The sequence below is a fragment of the Haliotis rubra genome, unplaced genomic scaffold (genome assembly GCF_003918875.1).
Source record: "Haliotis rubra isolate DU_JTF1 unplaced genomic scaffold, ASM391887v1 Scf873, whole genome shotgun sequence".
NCBI classification, from domain to species: domain Eukaryota; kingdom Metazoa; phylum Mollusca; class Gastropoda; order Lepetellida; family Haliotidae; genus Haliotis; species Haliotis rubra.
This window is the reverse complement of record NW_025767605.1, coordinates 327,447-343,956: the sequence shown is the minus strand read 5'-3', so window position 1 is coordinate 343,956 and position 16,510 is coordinate 327,447. Positions and strand designations below refer to the sequence as shown.

Below are 16,510 nucleotides of genomic sequence, written 5' to 3'. Positions count from 1 at the left end.
ACAACGAGCTCAGGAAGCGATGCAGGAGCCAGGTGTGAAGTGCTGTATCACAGGACACTGATTCCCTGCTGATGGAGATTCGAACCGAGGAAGTGTAATGAGGACATGAAGAAGCGCCTCGATTTATGCGACACCAGCGACTACCCCAAGGACCATGCCATACACAGCACAGTAAATAAAAAGTGCTTTCGGCAAGATGAAGGGCGAGTGTGCGGCACGCCCATAGCTGAGTACATAGGCTTGAGACCCAAGATGTACGCTATCCTGAAGGCCGACAATGGTGAGATCCGAAGGCTAAAGGGTGTCAAGAAGTGCACGTGGTTAAACAACACATCAAACCGCGCAGATTCAAGGAAGCCCTGTTCAAGACCCGCACCTTCAGGCATCAAATGAACAAAGCTTAAGGCGACTGGCACAGGATATCACGGGACTGACGATAAACAAGGCGTCCCTGTCCTCCTCCGATGGGCCGGGATCAACATTACCGCGTCGCGGGCATGAGAAAATTGAACCAAGAACATAGGTGTATATATAAAATACCCTGTCGAGCTTACAACGATGTCACGGAACCAAAGAAAGTTTGAGGCTATTTACTACAGCCGTGGGTACTGGAAAGGAGCTAGCACCGTTACATAAGCTGGCTAAAATGGCAGCGGGTACCCCAAAGCGAGGCCAAAGCGTGGCTTGAAAAACAAGCCCTGTGGCAGATCTATTTACCGCACACCGCTTCACGTGCCTCGAAGAAGGTTCAGGCAAGTACCGTACCCAATAGCCCCCACCAGGCCGACCTCCTGTTCCTACCCGACCAGGAGGTACAAGTATGCCCTAACCGTCGTTGACGTTGCCAGCCGCTACAAAGGAAGCCGGACCCTTGACCGCGAAGGATCTGCGCCCAAGTAGCCCCAGGATTCGAACGCATATACAAAACGCCAGACCACTGACATGGCCCACAGAGCTGCAAGTCGACCCTGGGCGAGGAGTTCATGGGTGCCGTGTCACAACTGCTAGACAAACACGATACCAAAGGTCAGGCGTGGCGGGGCCGGAGCCCATCGGAGCCAAGCCATAGTCGAGAGATTCAATCGGACTTTGGCCGAGTGCTTATTCGGGCACCAGTATGCGAGAGAGATGGTCAACCCGGGGAAACGATCAACGGAATGGTTAGCGCGGCTACCTCAGGTGGTGTCGGCCATCAACCACGAAACCACCCGTCTCACCGGCAAGAAACCAGCCGACGCTATCAAACTGAAATCAGTGGTGGCTGAGTCGGCTGTACCATCGCGTGGGAAGGAGAAACAGATACATGATGGGGCCCTCGTGAGGTACCTCTACCAGCCGGGGGAACACAAAGGGGACACTCGGAAACGAGCCACCGATCTGATATGGTCAGTCAAAACTTACAACATAGATAAAGTGGACATCAAAGCCGACAAGCCAAACTTGTACTACTTGAAAGATTGGCCAGGGAGAGGTTTCATCAGAGAGGAATTATTGGTCATACCATACGGCACTATACCAATGTTGCCACCCAAGCAAAATATTTAACACTTACCTTGTCGAGTGATTCACATTAAACTGTTTCCTCGAGGTCAACACGACATAGTGCCACGTGATCAGGAAAGTGCTAATTCGCGGTCATAGTGACCGGGAAGTTAACTGGGGATTCAAAAGTAGTATATACAATGGTGGCAAGATCTAAGGGTTTCTGACAAAAGCTTTATTTATGAAATAAAGCTATAATGCGGCTTTGTTGGACTTGGTCTCGGGACAATCATTGTATATACTACTACTACAATATGCACAACGATTTGTTTGAAACAGGTATTAATACAAAATGTACTGCATCATTTTGTGTCATATTTACACAATGTAAGTCAAATCCAGTGCTAGAAATTAAAGGAGAATCTACGGAAATATTGTAAAATTGACTCGGTTAAAGATAAAATCATCAGAAACATATTCCCCCAATTTTTTTATCCAAAAGTATTGTTATTGATATTTTAATCAGAGAAAAAGTATCTGCTATCTCAGTTTCAGCCATTATGCATATTCCACAAGCAAGTCCTTGAACACACATGACCTTTTACACTCATGATGTCATATGTGAATCAGGTCGGCCATAATGTGTACTGCCAAGTGCTACAGTAATGTAAACCACTTAATTATTGATGTGAACATTCCTCTGGATTGTGCTAGCCTTTCCCTCTCCACTTCATTGACCATTCCAAACTATCCTTAGAAAACAAATAAAGATAATTAGGGAGATAATTCCCTTTGGATGTTTCCCTGTGTGGAGTAGCAGTTATGTCCCTAGACTAGCTCTCCCTGAAAACCACCAATTATATTGCTACTTCATACTTTCCTCTGTAACCACTCAGTGCAGACGTATGAACAGGCTATCTTCAGAATAAAAAATTCATCTGAGGTTTTTCTATGGAATTCTTCTGTGGATCAACAGCTGAGTGGAAAGGAACTGTAAACAAGTTTCCAGCCTCTCTTGTACCATTTGCCTGAACACTCCCCACTGCTCCCATTCCTGGACAAGCTTTGTAGCCTCTGAAGCATGCTGCATGCTCTCTGGTTGATCATGTGATGACTCATTTTGTCTGATCATTCTCTTCTTGGAACTAAGTCACATAATCTGTGTAGTGCAGTGCGGTCGGTCGGATTCGGGCATCCATCGTGTGAGATAGGAAAAGTATTTATAAATATACAATTTGTAGTTAAAATTTCAAATTTTTAAAACTTCATCCTATCTCACCTCTTGTACTTATTCAAGGGCGCTATAGATTACTCAGTGTCTGTAGTTGCATAATAACCATGGCAAATGATGATGCGAGTATAAGGAGGCCCGATATGATTGTAGTCTGACAATTAACTACATAACTCCAATGCTTGTAACACCATTAGCTTCATCCTTGCCTAGGGCTGTGGGTAGCCTAGTGGTTAAAAGCGTTAAGCTCGTCACGCCGAAGGTCAGGTTCGATTCCCCACATGGGCACATTGTGGTAGAAGCCCATTTCTGGTGTCCCCGCGCGATATTGCTTGAATATTGCTAAAAGCTATGACAACCCAACTCACTCCACTCACTCATCCTTGCCTAAGCTAGCCAATAATGTTTCGGGACTTCGAGCATAACGCTCAACATCACTGAAGTTCGGTATTCACATTTCACTGAAGTGATTGCTCGTTAGAGTAGAGGACAGTAAGCATGAGCACGATCACCTCTGCATTCTAATATAAAGGCTGTTTCTTCTCAGTCTGTGACTAGAAATCAAATTCAACAAACTATACTATTATGCCCAAGTATAAATCCAGGTTAGGTCGATCTAAGTCCAAAAAAGAGAACAAGACTAAAATACAACAAATATATGTTTTATAACATATATACTGTATAATACCATAGATAAGTCGACTCCCATAGATAAGCCGATCCAATAACTTGACCCTTAAAATCAGTGTCAAGCGGTATGTTTGGTACATGAGCGACCCCCACTAATTGGTTCCTAATCGCCAACTCCAGACCACAAGACAACAGGATGTAATATTATGAGTATGTTTGGTGAGAATAGTATCTAATAAAGATTTTACTGACCCCTCGGTAGGAACCTGTGTTTGTTTTATTTTTTAATATCATAACGATCACTTTTGGTATCAACAATGAGATAATGTTAAAAAGAATATATTTGTAACTTAGGCAAGCATTATTCACAGCAATCACTAACATAGTCGCTAGTCTACTCCGCGTCTCGAAATGAAGTGTAGTTGACATAAAATGGATCTGCCACACATATTTTGTTTCGCCAAAGGTCATAGTTAGTGAAGCTGGATGATCACATGTCAACAAACTGTTTACGAGGTGGAAATAGCAAGAACGTGCAAAACCACATCGGTGACAGGTCAAATTGTTCCATGCACAAAACTGTTCCATTCCAGAAAACTGTCATATACCTTAGTTATGATTATAAATATTTTACATGTATAGAGCAAAACCTGCAATTAAAATGACACAATACTAGAATATATTTTTTTATATAATAGTTACACACAGTAATCTTAATCCTTGCATATAAGACAATGCCAAGCAAAAACAAATTTTCATTGAATAGGTAAATTATGTTATCTAGTGTTGTTTAATTGCAAATTTGACCTCTTTACTGACAAAATCGTCTACTCTTGTTTGTTAGATAAGCCGCCCTCCTCCTACAGACTGCTTTTTTTCATCCTCAAAATTGGCTTTTCTACGGTAATATACAATACAAGGTAACACTGATATCACAAATGATATCCGATGATGCCTTTATCTTGGTTGTTTAGCCAAGGACAGTTGCTGCCAAGAGGTACCAAGGGACCAAATAGATGTAGTCCTTCGGATCAGTCACTGATAGATCACATAAGTAGTGGGAGGCAAAGACCGTCCTCAAACTTCCAAAAGCATCCCTCCATGGTGAAAGTTAACAAATAGTTGCCGTGTAAAACCATCGTAGAGGCTAGTGCTCGAGTTTCATGCCAGTCGATGTATCTGGAGGTAAGTCAGCTGAAGGTAAAACTTGAAGAATAGTCAATCTCATCCAGAATGCTTCTGCCAAAGAAGCTGCTGAAAGCGGAATGAAGAGACGCTTTATGTAGCCTCTGACTGTCTTGTGAAGCAACAATGTAGATCCTTAAAGAAGCTAATGTAAATGCATGTGCCCAAATAAATATAATACATACCAAAATATTGTCAAAATGTGTGACATTGTGCCTTTAAGGCTCTAACTGGGCAGAGATGAGAGATCCTCCATATGATCTGGCCTGAGAATAGTGGCCAATGGTGGGATAATGAAGAGCCTATCCACATGCTCCTGCCCTATAAAGTCCCACGGAAGACCCAGGAAAACTTCCCCACGTTTCTTCCCCTCGAATTGAACATGATTAACATCCATAGCATGGAGTTCCAACATTCAAGCCACAGTAGCTAATACTACCAGGAAGAAGGTCTTGAAAGTAATGCGCTCAAAACTCTTCTCACCTAGAGGTTCATAGTCATTCGAGAGCGAGTTGCTGGAAGCATGATGGAAAGATCACAAGCAGAAGCTCAGAATTTCTTGGACTGGATCGAGCTAGCTTGTATGAGCGATATTTTGATGCCACAGCGCATCAGTGAGCTAAAGTGGTTCCATTAAACTGGCTTAGATGTTCCCCAAATGTTGTAGGTACTTGGCAACAGTCTGCTGGGCAGAAACTGCAGTAGGGGACAGAATACCTTCACTCTGCAGTAACCCTAAAAATTCTTACATTTATCATCATAGAGAAAGTGTTGAAGAACAATGAGCTGAGGTAATAGCCCCAGCCAATCTCTTGGAATAAACCTTGGCAATCATGCAAATCGTCATACATGAATATGGAATGTCTGCAGGGACCCCTGAAGTCAATCTGTGTGTGGATGGACCAGTGCATCATCTCAGACGGGTAGAACCACTCTGGATCGGTGACTTTTAGAAGTCTACGAACCAACTTCAAGCCGACCAGTAAGGCACAAAAATAACCAGAGTCATTTTCTTGGTGGACTATAGCTGCTGTAATACTCGAGGTAGTAGAGCCGGTGGCGGAAATGCATAAGCGTTCAGATTCTCCCAAGACATTGCTTTGTCCCATCCTAGAGCATCTGGGATTGGAGAGACAAACCTGGGTAACTAGTTGTTGAACCTTATTACAAATAGATCCACCTGAGGGTAGGTGATTGGGAGACAGATGGATTGGAAGATATGTGGATAGGGATGGTCAGTCTGATCGTGATAGGGCATCTTACGATGGCGTTCTTCCACCATGGTATCTGTCTGGCTCTCGCTGTGATGTTCAGGAGTCTATCAGCTGGAAGAACTGAATCGCCCGATTGATGTACCATACAACCGTCAAGTTGTTTGACTATATGAGAAGACTGGGTCGACTGAAGGTCCAATGAGATATGGCTAGAATGACTGACTTGAACTCCAGATTATTTTATGTGATGGGACTGCTTGTCTGATTACCACATCCCTGCCACCTGAAGATCGTGAAGTGAGCTCCCCAACCTCAGAGTGATGTGGCTTACGAACAGATGATGAACCAAAGCTGGCAAAAAAGTTAAACTCTGTAGCGTTCATCACACGGCGTGGATCCTGCGTAGTCTGATTGCTAGCATGTATCCTCGGAAGTGTGTGATCTGGTTGAGTACTACCTGGAGCGGATCATGTATGATGTGCACCTGCTCCTGAGTCACAGTATGTGGTTGATACAGTTGATGGAAGGAAGGGTCCGGACGTATTCCAGTATCCAAGTGCATAGGTTCTCAGTCCACGATGAGGAAAGGTGAATCATTCCACTTAGGACAAAGTGAAAATATGTCCTCATCAACAGTAGGTGAAAGCTTGATCAGATTGCGAACCCAAGTACTTGAGCTTCTGACAACGAGAACTTGGACAGAAAATCTTATCACCAAACCCGCTTTAACTTCTTAAAGGCCTCATCTAATTAAGCCGCCATCTGAGTGATACACGGATGAGGTGGTACACTAATGGATACAAGTCCTGATCCTTCATGTGAAAAGTGGTCAACATATCCTCTGATGATCTACTCTTCAATAATTTAAGATTGTCCACAATCCAAGCTAACATCATTGTAGGGTCCACTTAGTCAATAGCCCCCTCTGGGGTGGACAAATCTTCCGAGTATGAAGGAGATGGAGATGAGGATCATGAAATTGTAGTGGGTCCAATCTGAAAGTTCGGGGGTGAGGTCTCCCCAACATGCTGTTCCAGTCGACATTGTTCGGGCTGTTGTATTTGTCTCCACACAGTGGAAAGTGCACATACCATCATGTCAAAGTTGCGGTTGAGTGTCTCGCGTGTGATCCCAAGAAACCGGTAAAACTTATTGTGATGAATTAGTGGTCTGAGGCTCCGGTATCCCACTACTGTAGGGATAAGTTGAATCCCAAGGCTGATACGTGGAACTGAATTGAATCGCTGATCTGGAACGAACTGCCAAACCGCCCCCAACTGGTGCGCGATTCACTGAACCTGACTGGCCCGCCATTAAGTAGGACATGGATATAGGTGAAGTAAGTAAGCCTTCTTGTAACCGTCCAAAGAAGGCTGATCTGCTGACACTGCTGAAGACTGGATCATAGATTGGACGGTTGATACACGGGAGGCAGCTCCGTCCATGCCCTCTGTATCTGACGGGTTGGTGTGGGATATTGTTCATCCTGAGACTGATTAACCACCACCACCACCACTCTGGATACGACTGTAGACTTGGGTGGTTCTACATCAGGACAGAACAAGCTTCTCAAATATTTGTTCAAATAAAAGTCTGATGAGACCTTGCATTGATAGCAAAATTTCCATTTTCTAAATGAAGAATCTTGCTTGCTCATGGTGTTATAGGATTGAGTGAAATTATAACTTCAGTTACAGCACATCTGCACTGCTGTCGATAAGAAAGAGAATGATGAGACAAAGGAGTCACATGATCAACCGGAGAGCATGCTGCATGCTTCAGAGGCTTAAAGGATGTCCAGTAATGGGAGCTGTGGGCAGTGTTTGGGTGAATGGTACAAGAGAGGCTGGAAACTTTGTTTACAGTTCATTTCCATTCAGGTGTCGAACATGAGAGAGAGAGAGAGAGAGTACAAGACGTGAGAAAGGATAAGTTTTAAATATTATACATTGTCCTGACTATTATTTTCAGGACATAATTTAATGAAAAGAAATTCAATTCCCATCTCTTACATATTACAAATGCATCTATGTTAAGATGGTTGACAACATATATTGTTTCTGTAATCCTCTCAGACTGGCAATAATCTCAACTGAAAACAATGCCAGTATATAGAGAGATGATCGAGGCCAACATGTGGAGCTTTTATTGCGAACCGACAGAGGTTGTAATACTCACATGCTGTTTTATCCAAATTTGGGGGAAACAATCATGTGATTTTATTGATCCAAAGGTTCTGGAGAAAAATATGGCACCTTAGATAATTGGGCCACCCCTGACTTTACAGCACCCAACAATTAGCACAGATGCCACCCCCAAAGTGTTGCAAATAGTAGTTTCGAGGATCAAAATTAGTAGTTTGACCATAAAATTAGTAGTCAACTAAATACTTAAAATCATGATGGATTCTGAGAAAGGTAATATGAGACTAATCAAGAGTGAAGATTTCATTTCACATACCTCCAACAGCAGAGTTCAAAATAATCAGCACTGCATTTCTCCTTGTCTCTTTTGGTGAAAATGTATTTAATCAGCGAAAATATATGTTTTTGTCTATATATCTGATTTTTAATGAATTTTCTTCAAATTTCGTAGAAATTCTAGTGCAATCGTATTGGCATAGTTTGAGGATAAAATTTGTAGCGACTACGATAAAATCATAGAGGTTGGCATCTCTGAATTAGTAGACTGATACACTGGCCCAAAGGAGTTTTTAACATAGATGACTTAACATAGATGTTTTAAATCTCAGACAGCAGCACTTTGCATTGCAATTTCCTGTTTCATTTATTCAAAATACAATGTGAAACCTGGATGCAACAAAGATTTAAAATTATATTCACTTATAACTGATGTACAGATAAGAAATGACAGGCCAGTGATTATCCTGGAAGGAAACACTTTTCGAGATACTTAGGTGCTAATGTGTCACTGAGGTGGTTACACATACAAATTCCATGCATTCTCACCTGTGGGTTTCCATGTTTCCTAATGTCCATCTGAGCAAAGGAGCAGACATCACCAACCCCAACAACCTCCACTGTGAAGTTCCGAAAAAAATCAACAATTTCTAGTGATTTTTTCCTCAGACAAAAGCAAAGAATGAATGGTGTAATGATGGGGCTCAGGAGCTCTTCCACAAGGTATATCTGTAAAATAGAACACATACACTATGACCTTGAATCAAAGTAGCCTGGTGCTGACTGATTTGGAACATGCTTTGATCTTTCAGAAGTGCATAAGAAATATCCTCTAGTAGACTTGATCTAAATGTTTACATAGACCAGTATCATTACAATTAAACAGACTAGGAAAAGCGCATAGAGGGCAGTTTTAATAAATCAAATCGGGTCTACACCTACATTAACAAGAGTCATCAGAAGATGACATATCCTCCCAACCCCACATATTTGAAAGAACAAATCATCTGACAGTTACTTTAAGTCCAGCTTGATTCTTTTTTTATTTAGACTAAGAGTCGAAATCGTTTCCATGGAAACCGGGGAAAAACATAAATGCCAAAATCTGTAATTAGCAAAAGGCACCACTTCAAAATCTGTCTCATATATCTGCCAAGTTCTGTTGAAAGATATTGAACAGTTTTGAATATGTGCTCGAAACAAAACCAACCCTTCCCTTTTGAGGCTAAGCCTGAATCGTTTCAATGGAAACCGAGAAAATAGTAAATCACAAAATCTGTAAATAGCAGAGAGGCAACACTTTAAGTTCTGTTTCATATAACTACCAATTTTGCAGAAAAATATTGAACTGTTTTTGAATTGTGCTCTGGAAACAAAGTCCACCCCTCCCTTTTGAAGCCCAGCTAAGTCCGAAACGTTTCCATGGAAACCGGGAAAAATAAAATGCCAAAATCTGCAAATAGCAAAAGGCACCACTTTGGGATCTGTCTCATGTATCTGCCAAGTTTTGTTGAAATATATTGAATGGTTTTGAGTTGTGCTGTGGAAACGAAACCCACCCTCCCTTTGAGACTAAGTCCAAACCGAAGAAAATAAAATGACAAAAATCTGTAAATAGCAAAAGGCACCACCTTTAATTCTGTTTGATATATCTAGCAAGTTTTGTTGAAAAATATTGAACGGTTTTTGAGTTATGCTCCGGAAACAAAATGATTACAGACGGCCGGATGCGGTGTCGACTATTACATGCTGGGGGGATGAAAATCAAACATCAAATCAAACTTTAGAAGGTAGGTTTCTTATTGTTATGTTGTTAACTTGCGTGTGACCTCAACAGTAAATATCCTCAATCGCCTAGATTACAATCAATTATTGATCGATTGCTGAGCTTCGGTTATCAATCTGTACATTGTGAGCGATAACCAGCACTACCACTGACCACTTCAGCTGAACTTTTCTATGTGCTGCAAGATCAGTGGTTCAGACTCCCTCAAATCGCCATTTGGCGACTTATCCAAACCATGCCTTCTTGAGTGAATGAATGCTTAACACACAGTCGCAGTAGAACACACGACTAATCCCATACATCAGCTTTGAAATTTCTTGTCTGCATGTTTCAGCTGGAGATTACTGATGCCATTACAGGACATTTGATACATATATACAACGTCCTACTAGTGCATTTGGATGTTTTGTATTGAACGAGAACATGTCATGGGAGCAGAGAAACAACGAGTTCGAAGAACGAGTTGTTTCTCTGCTCCCATGACATCTTCGAGTTACTTAATAAAACAAATCATAGCGTAATGGCAGGGGTTCAATATGGATGACGTCGTCAAATTCCGTATTGCACCCCTGTATTACTATCCTAAGTTTACATGGGTATATATAATAAACCATACTACAGACTGTGTTCTGGACATAAAACTCAACAGATGTCAGAAAACAAATTATATACTCACAGCTTTATACTGGAAGAGCAGAGCAAACTCATCGCGCACCTTGTATGTGTGCGCATTGCCATTCCAATGACTCGGCATGTAGTGAATATGAGCCAGAATGTTCTTCATCAGCCTTTCAGGTGAGTACACAGCATGCTGTAAGAAGATGTTCCAAATTAATACCATGTTCTTTCCAGGTATAATTTATTCAGCAGAGGATAAGCTGTAAGAAGGTACCAGCATTTTATATTTGTTACCATCACAGTTACAAGTGTGGTGAACGCATCATCAGTGGAGGAGCACTGTTCATAACAAATGCAGTTTTTGTGATGTTAGAATTTTATCCCAAGTTTAATGAGCATTCATATGTAAGACATACCAAGATCTAGTTATTGTCATTATCTATGTCCAAAATACTTTTTCAATCACGAATTGGAAATCATGAATTTAACGATTCACCTCATCAACGACAACTAACGAAAAAAATAGCAGAGTAACTGCTGTTGAAAAATATTTCAATCTGGGGTTGACAAATTCAACCCCTGGACCCTGTACTGCAGGCATCCAGTGATAGTGATTCAGTACAGTGAGCGCGCCAGTGATAGTGATCGGGGATTACGGACAATATAAGATGATATCATGTTTGTAACAGTTTAGTGCTCATTTGGGCCAATTTCCTGGTTATTTACTGTACTATTTTTAGAGAATTTATCAAAAATGTTTGATGAAGTGATCGTGATCGTGTGACTGTACGTGCTCTGTACACACTTCCAGTGATTGTGTTTTTTTGTTGCAGTTATTGGAGTTAGCATTCATAATCTCATGCGTCAGTGGCTTCATAACAACTAAAATGATTGAAGTTGCACGCCTTGATCTCAGCTTCATTAGCATTGGAAGCGAAACAGAATAAATGCTATTAAAAAGGTCGAGCATGTTGATGACAAGGGGCTTACAGCCTGTACAATATGTAACTATACAACAAAAGTACCAAGTACTACAAGACTCATGAAGTGTTCAGTGTGACCAGCACGTTGTAGCCCTGTAGTTTTACCCCACTTTTAGCAATATTCCAGCAATATCATGGCGGGGACACCAGAAATGGGCTTCACACATTGTACCCATGTGGGGAATCGAAACCCAGAATGAGCAAACGCTATAACCAATAGGCTAACCCACAAGGTGAGGTGAGGTGAGGTGAAAGTCGGTTTTACGTCGTGCTTGAGAATATTTTGCTCATATGACGACATGCATGCGTGTGTATGTGTATGTGCGCCTGCTTGTACTAGCCCAGACTTAGGCTGGTTTTATAGTGCTAGCCCACTGAGATACCATGCCGCAGTGAAGCATGAATACCCCACTCAGACACATTATACTGACTCCGAGCCGACCAGTCCTTGCTGTACCCATTAATGCCCAGTGCCAGGCAGGGACCAACAAGTACCATATCTTAACGTCTGTTGGTATGACGCGGTCGGGGATCGAACCCGCGACCTTCCGCTCTGCGGGCGGACGCTCTAACCACTACACCACGGAGTTGGTCTAACCCATAAGGAAATGACTGATCATTTGCGTGCAGAGCATAGCTAGGTTTGCATTGTAACAACTCAGCTATTGAAGGTAAACGTGGAACAAATTCCTGGTCCAATTTCAGTGAACCCGCTTCCATAAAAGAACTAGCCATATTTCACTTTCATACTAGAAGTCTACGATACAAACTGCCTCGCATGTCTAATCAAAATTCTGAAAACGACATATTGTGTTCAACTGAAACACACCTTGATGATTCTGCAAGCAAAAATTATTTGAAATTAGACCTTTTTCATTCTTGTTTTAGAAAGTGAGTGAGTGAGTTTGGTTTTACACCGCTTAGCAATATTCCAGCAATATCACGCATGGGGACACCAGAAATGGACTTTAACACATTAGTAGTATATACACTGGGGGCAGTGCGAGATCAAGTCCAACAAAAGACTCTGTAAAGCTTCATTTATGAAATAAAGCTTTGTCAGGCCCCTCTCTCTCCGCTATTGTATATACCAGGTTTGAACCCCGAGTTAACTTCCTGGTCACTATGACCGTGAACCAACACTTTCCTGATCACGTGACATGATAGCTCTATGTCGTGTTGACCTCGAGGAAACAGTTGGCTACAGGATACTATTAGGATCACTCGACAAGGTAAGTGTTAAATATTTTGCTTGGGGGGTAACATTGTGCCGTGATTCCTCTCTGACGGCGGCCCGTGGCTACCCTACATGATGTTGATCTCAGCAAAACAGTTTAACGTGAATCTCCTATGATTTCTTTGATTTTCGTAATGAAGGCTTGCTGGGCTTGTTGTATCCCCTGTTCTATGTACTTTTTTTTCTCGTCTTCACTGATGACAGTGCTTTTACGAGACTTGTTTCGAATTTCGTTTCATTTCATGATATTTTGCGAGTTCAGAGAGGACCAAACGAAACTCTCCCTCTGAGATTTTATGGTCAGTGAGTGCGGTGGAAATATGGTCGTCTATGGTGTTTAACTTTGCATCGGCTAGGATCCTGATCTCATCGTGTTTCAATGCCTTACGATGCAGTCTGCATGACGCAAACTTAAACATCAATCCAGCCAACCCTGACACCCCAGCTGTTATTTCGATGCCTAGCACTACGGGTGCGGCTACGATGGTGGTCAACAACCCCACACCTACTGCCCCTAACCCCATACTGATAGCCATAAGGGTGGTATCAACCCCATCCACAACATTGAAAGCTCTATGGTACTTCTTGTACAATGCTGCCCGTGTGTCGCGGTCTTGTTTTAGTTGGCGCTTTACGTCACATAACTGTTTCAACCCGAAACCCGCTTCACGGTTTCCAGTGTCTTCGCGACTTCTCTACGACTGGGTACAGGCCCATCCCAGCGATAATATACTACAAGATATTTTTAATTGGGCTTCATGTAATAGTCAATCATCGTATTTGATAAGGCCTTATAAGGCCTTCGCTTCGTAGATGAATAGTGGAAAGGTTAATAGGTAACTCTTGTTCTATACTAACTATATGGTTGCTTATTAAGGGGGGCAGCAACCCCAGTGAGGGGTCCAAGCTCCGTCGTATGATGATACGACAATGGCGGTCCCTAAATGGATATGAATGTGGCCATTTTATTTCCACCCCAGGTAAAAGGCGCCAGGGGGGACCCCAGCCCCTAGCCTCATCAATGTCGTCTCTGAAAAAGAATTCTATGATGAATGTGGAGCCTGGGGGCATAACCATAGAATGTAGTAGGCCAGCGTATAATGTAAATGTTAAACGTGCATCCTCGGTTGTATTTAACATGTAGCCCGGGCGATTTGGTGTTTGGGAAACTCTTATACTCTGAAAGTTTGGGGGGATGAAACCCCCGAGCAAGATACCATTGTTCTTAATTTCGGTGATATGACTAGTGATAGGACCACCCTTGGGAAAAGAGACGTAAGGTGTGGTGAGGGTCATGTTGATCAACCATTTGGGCTCTCTAAAGTCGTCTGCCAGAGGCACCCGCACGTACACGCGCCTCTTAATCGCAGGGCGCATTTAGGTGCCGCTTCACGCCGGCTGATGGAATTCCTCTATGCCTCCTAGGTCCCCGAGTGTGATGTTGGGTCGATGATCGCCATTGCCGCCTCGCCTATACACATTGTCTTTCAAGTGTAGGGACGTACAAAGGCGTCTTCCTCGCCAGGCAGATCGAATCCCTCCGTGTCTCCTAGATCGTTAAGCGTGGCATTGGGTCGATGACTGGTCATTGCTATATTACTATTACGAGACAGTTTCCAACTGTTTTTCTGATAACCTCTCAGGGGTGCACTTCAACCCCATGAGGTGTATGTTGTCGGGTAGGAAGATCTTGGTGAGTGATATCGTGTCTTCCACGGTCACGGTGACCCCCTGCAGACTGGTGTGAGAGTCTACACCCAGCCGCACGTAAACAGTGCAAACCTGATACTGGTGCCGTTTCACCCACCCGAGTTTGATTCCCTTCACGACTTCGACTTCGTCCGGCGATGGTTCCCCTAGGTAGACTTGGATGGCCAGCGTGGAATTTGCTGGTAGACCTTCCAGGATTCTAACCACACCGCCGAATTCAGACACCATCTGCAATGCCACGTCTTGCACCCTCGGTTTACTCGATAGCATGTGGGCTGCCATACCTCGAGAGTGGGCTGATGATTACACTACTCCTCTGCGCCGGGACGTAAGCCACGAGCAGGGTTCAGTTGTTCACGACTTTGTTTAGGTAGTTGTCTTTGTTCTCCGTGAACACGAAGGGGGAGCCGAGACTAATGTTGAGAAACCAGTCGACTTGAGTGGGCAACAACACCCACTTGTCAGCGTCGGTGAAAACGAGGGTAAAATGCTTGCTTCTAACAACGGCCGTGCTCTCAACATCTTCTAAGTCAAACAGTTTGCCTTCGAAAGATGGGTATACCGACCATCTATCATCACCGATGAGGACTAGGTCGAACCGAGTGTTGAGGGCCGCTCCTGAGGTATCTACTATATCACCTAGGGTTCTACCGATGGAGGGGACTTCAACGCGTTTGTAAATGCTGTTTTTAAGCTGCAAGGCATATAGTTTACCATCTACTCTGGGGTCGTCGAATCCGCGTGTGTCCCCGAGGTCGAAGATCCCCACATTGACGCATTTTTTCAACTTCATTCCGGGACCTTGTGCGCTAGTCATTTTATGTGCAGCGTTATGCTGAGGTATCCTATATTCACAGGATTATGCTTTATATCTAAAACCTATATTACCAACTCAGGGATGGTGCCCCGAGTTAACCTCTTGTACTGCCGCGGTGAAAACGACTCGGTTCTGCCGTCGTTGTACTTCTCCGTTTTCACCGGTACGGCTCTCAGTACTGACTGAGTTTGGTTTTAAGCCGCTTTTAGCAATATTCCAGCAACATCACGGCGGGGGACACCAGAAATGGGCTTCACACATTGTACCCATGTGGGGATTCGAACCCGGGTCTTCGGCGTGACAAGCCAACGATTTAACCATTAGGCTACCCCACCGCCCCCAGTATCGTGGAAGGGTGGCCACGTTGAATGTTGTCTGTTGTGCTCAACTGACTGAGATGAATGCACAGCTCTCGTTACGGTACTAGGTCGGGTAACTTCGTGCCTGTGACGGTAGTTGTGGGTTTCTTCTCATCCGGCGACATCCCGAGAGTCCTCGCCAATGGTCGACCGAGCATGAAGGGTTTTTTTCCGTTGTTGGTTAACACCACTGTGCCGTTTGAGTCGTTCATCTTGAGTTCAGCTCCCATGGGCTTGAAGACTTCATCGCTTAGCGAGCACACGCTGTAGTAGCCGTCGGTTATGTGGTTGCGGATGCCACTGACGAACAGCTTGTTGTTGCTGTCGTTGATGTTGGTCCATCGCGGCAGGTAGGTGATATCGCAGAGGGCGACTTCGAGTTGGCCCGACGTGTTATCGATCACGTGCATCAGCTGAACGGACTCACCGCTCATTATTCAAAAGTACAAACCGGGAGTGTTTTACCTTAAACTGGACATAGATTTCCCGCACATGAAGATCGTGGTCGCGGCTGGGCTGTATTTCGGAGCCCAGTTCATAGATGTGTTTGATAGGTATAGGTTTTCGGTGACTAACACCAAGGTAGTCCATGCCTGGTTCAACACCCCTATGCAGTTCTGGCAGAATCAACTCAACTTCGCCGTCTGGTGTGTGACGACTGGGTGTGGCTTGACATTGACCGACACTCGGCAGGGATCGCTGAGTCAGTCTGTGTTCACGTTTCACGTGTACTACCAGGTCAGGCGTATCCTCAAAGAGATCAGCGCTCCGCTCCCACAGGACAAAGCATGGGACGCAGTAAACAACCCGTATGATAGACGGGCCTACGAACGCGTTT

The 16,510-nt window shown here is 43.6% G+C and overlaps 1 protein-coding gene across 1 annotated transcript in view; it reads right to left on the bottom strand.

The window, feature by feature from the left end:
* Positions 1-6,124: 6,124 nt before the first annotated feature.
* Positions 6,125-16,510, bottom strand: part of LOC124263234 (autophagy-related protein 9A-like) — a 216,914-nt gene continuing 206,528 nt past the window's right edge. The window contains exons 18-20 of the mRNA XM_046697826.1: positions 10,625-10,759; positions 8,712-8,891; positions 6,125-6,199 (exon numbers count right to left, since the gene is read on the bottom strand). Of these exons, the coding sequence (XP_046553782.1) occupies positions 6,125-6,199; positions 8,712-8,891; positions 10,625-10,759 (390 nt within the window). The remainder of the gene's footprint in view (positions 6,200-8,711; positions 8,892-10,624; positions 10,760-16,510) is intronic.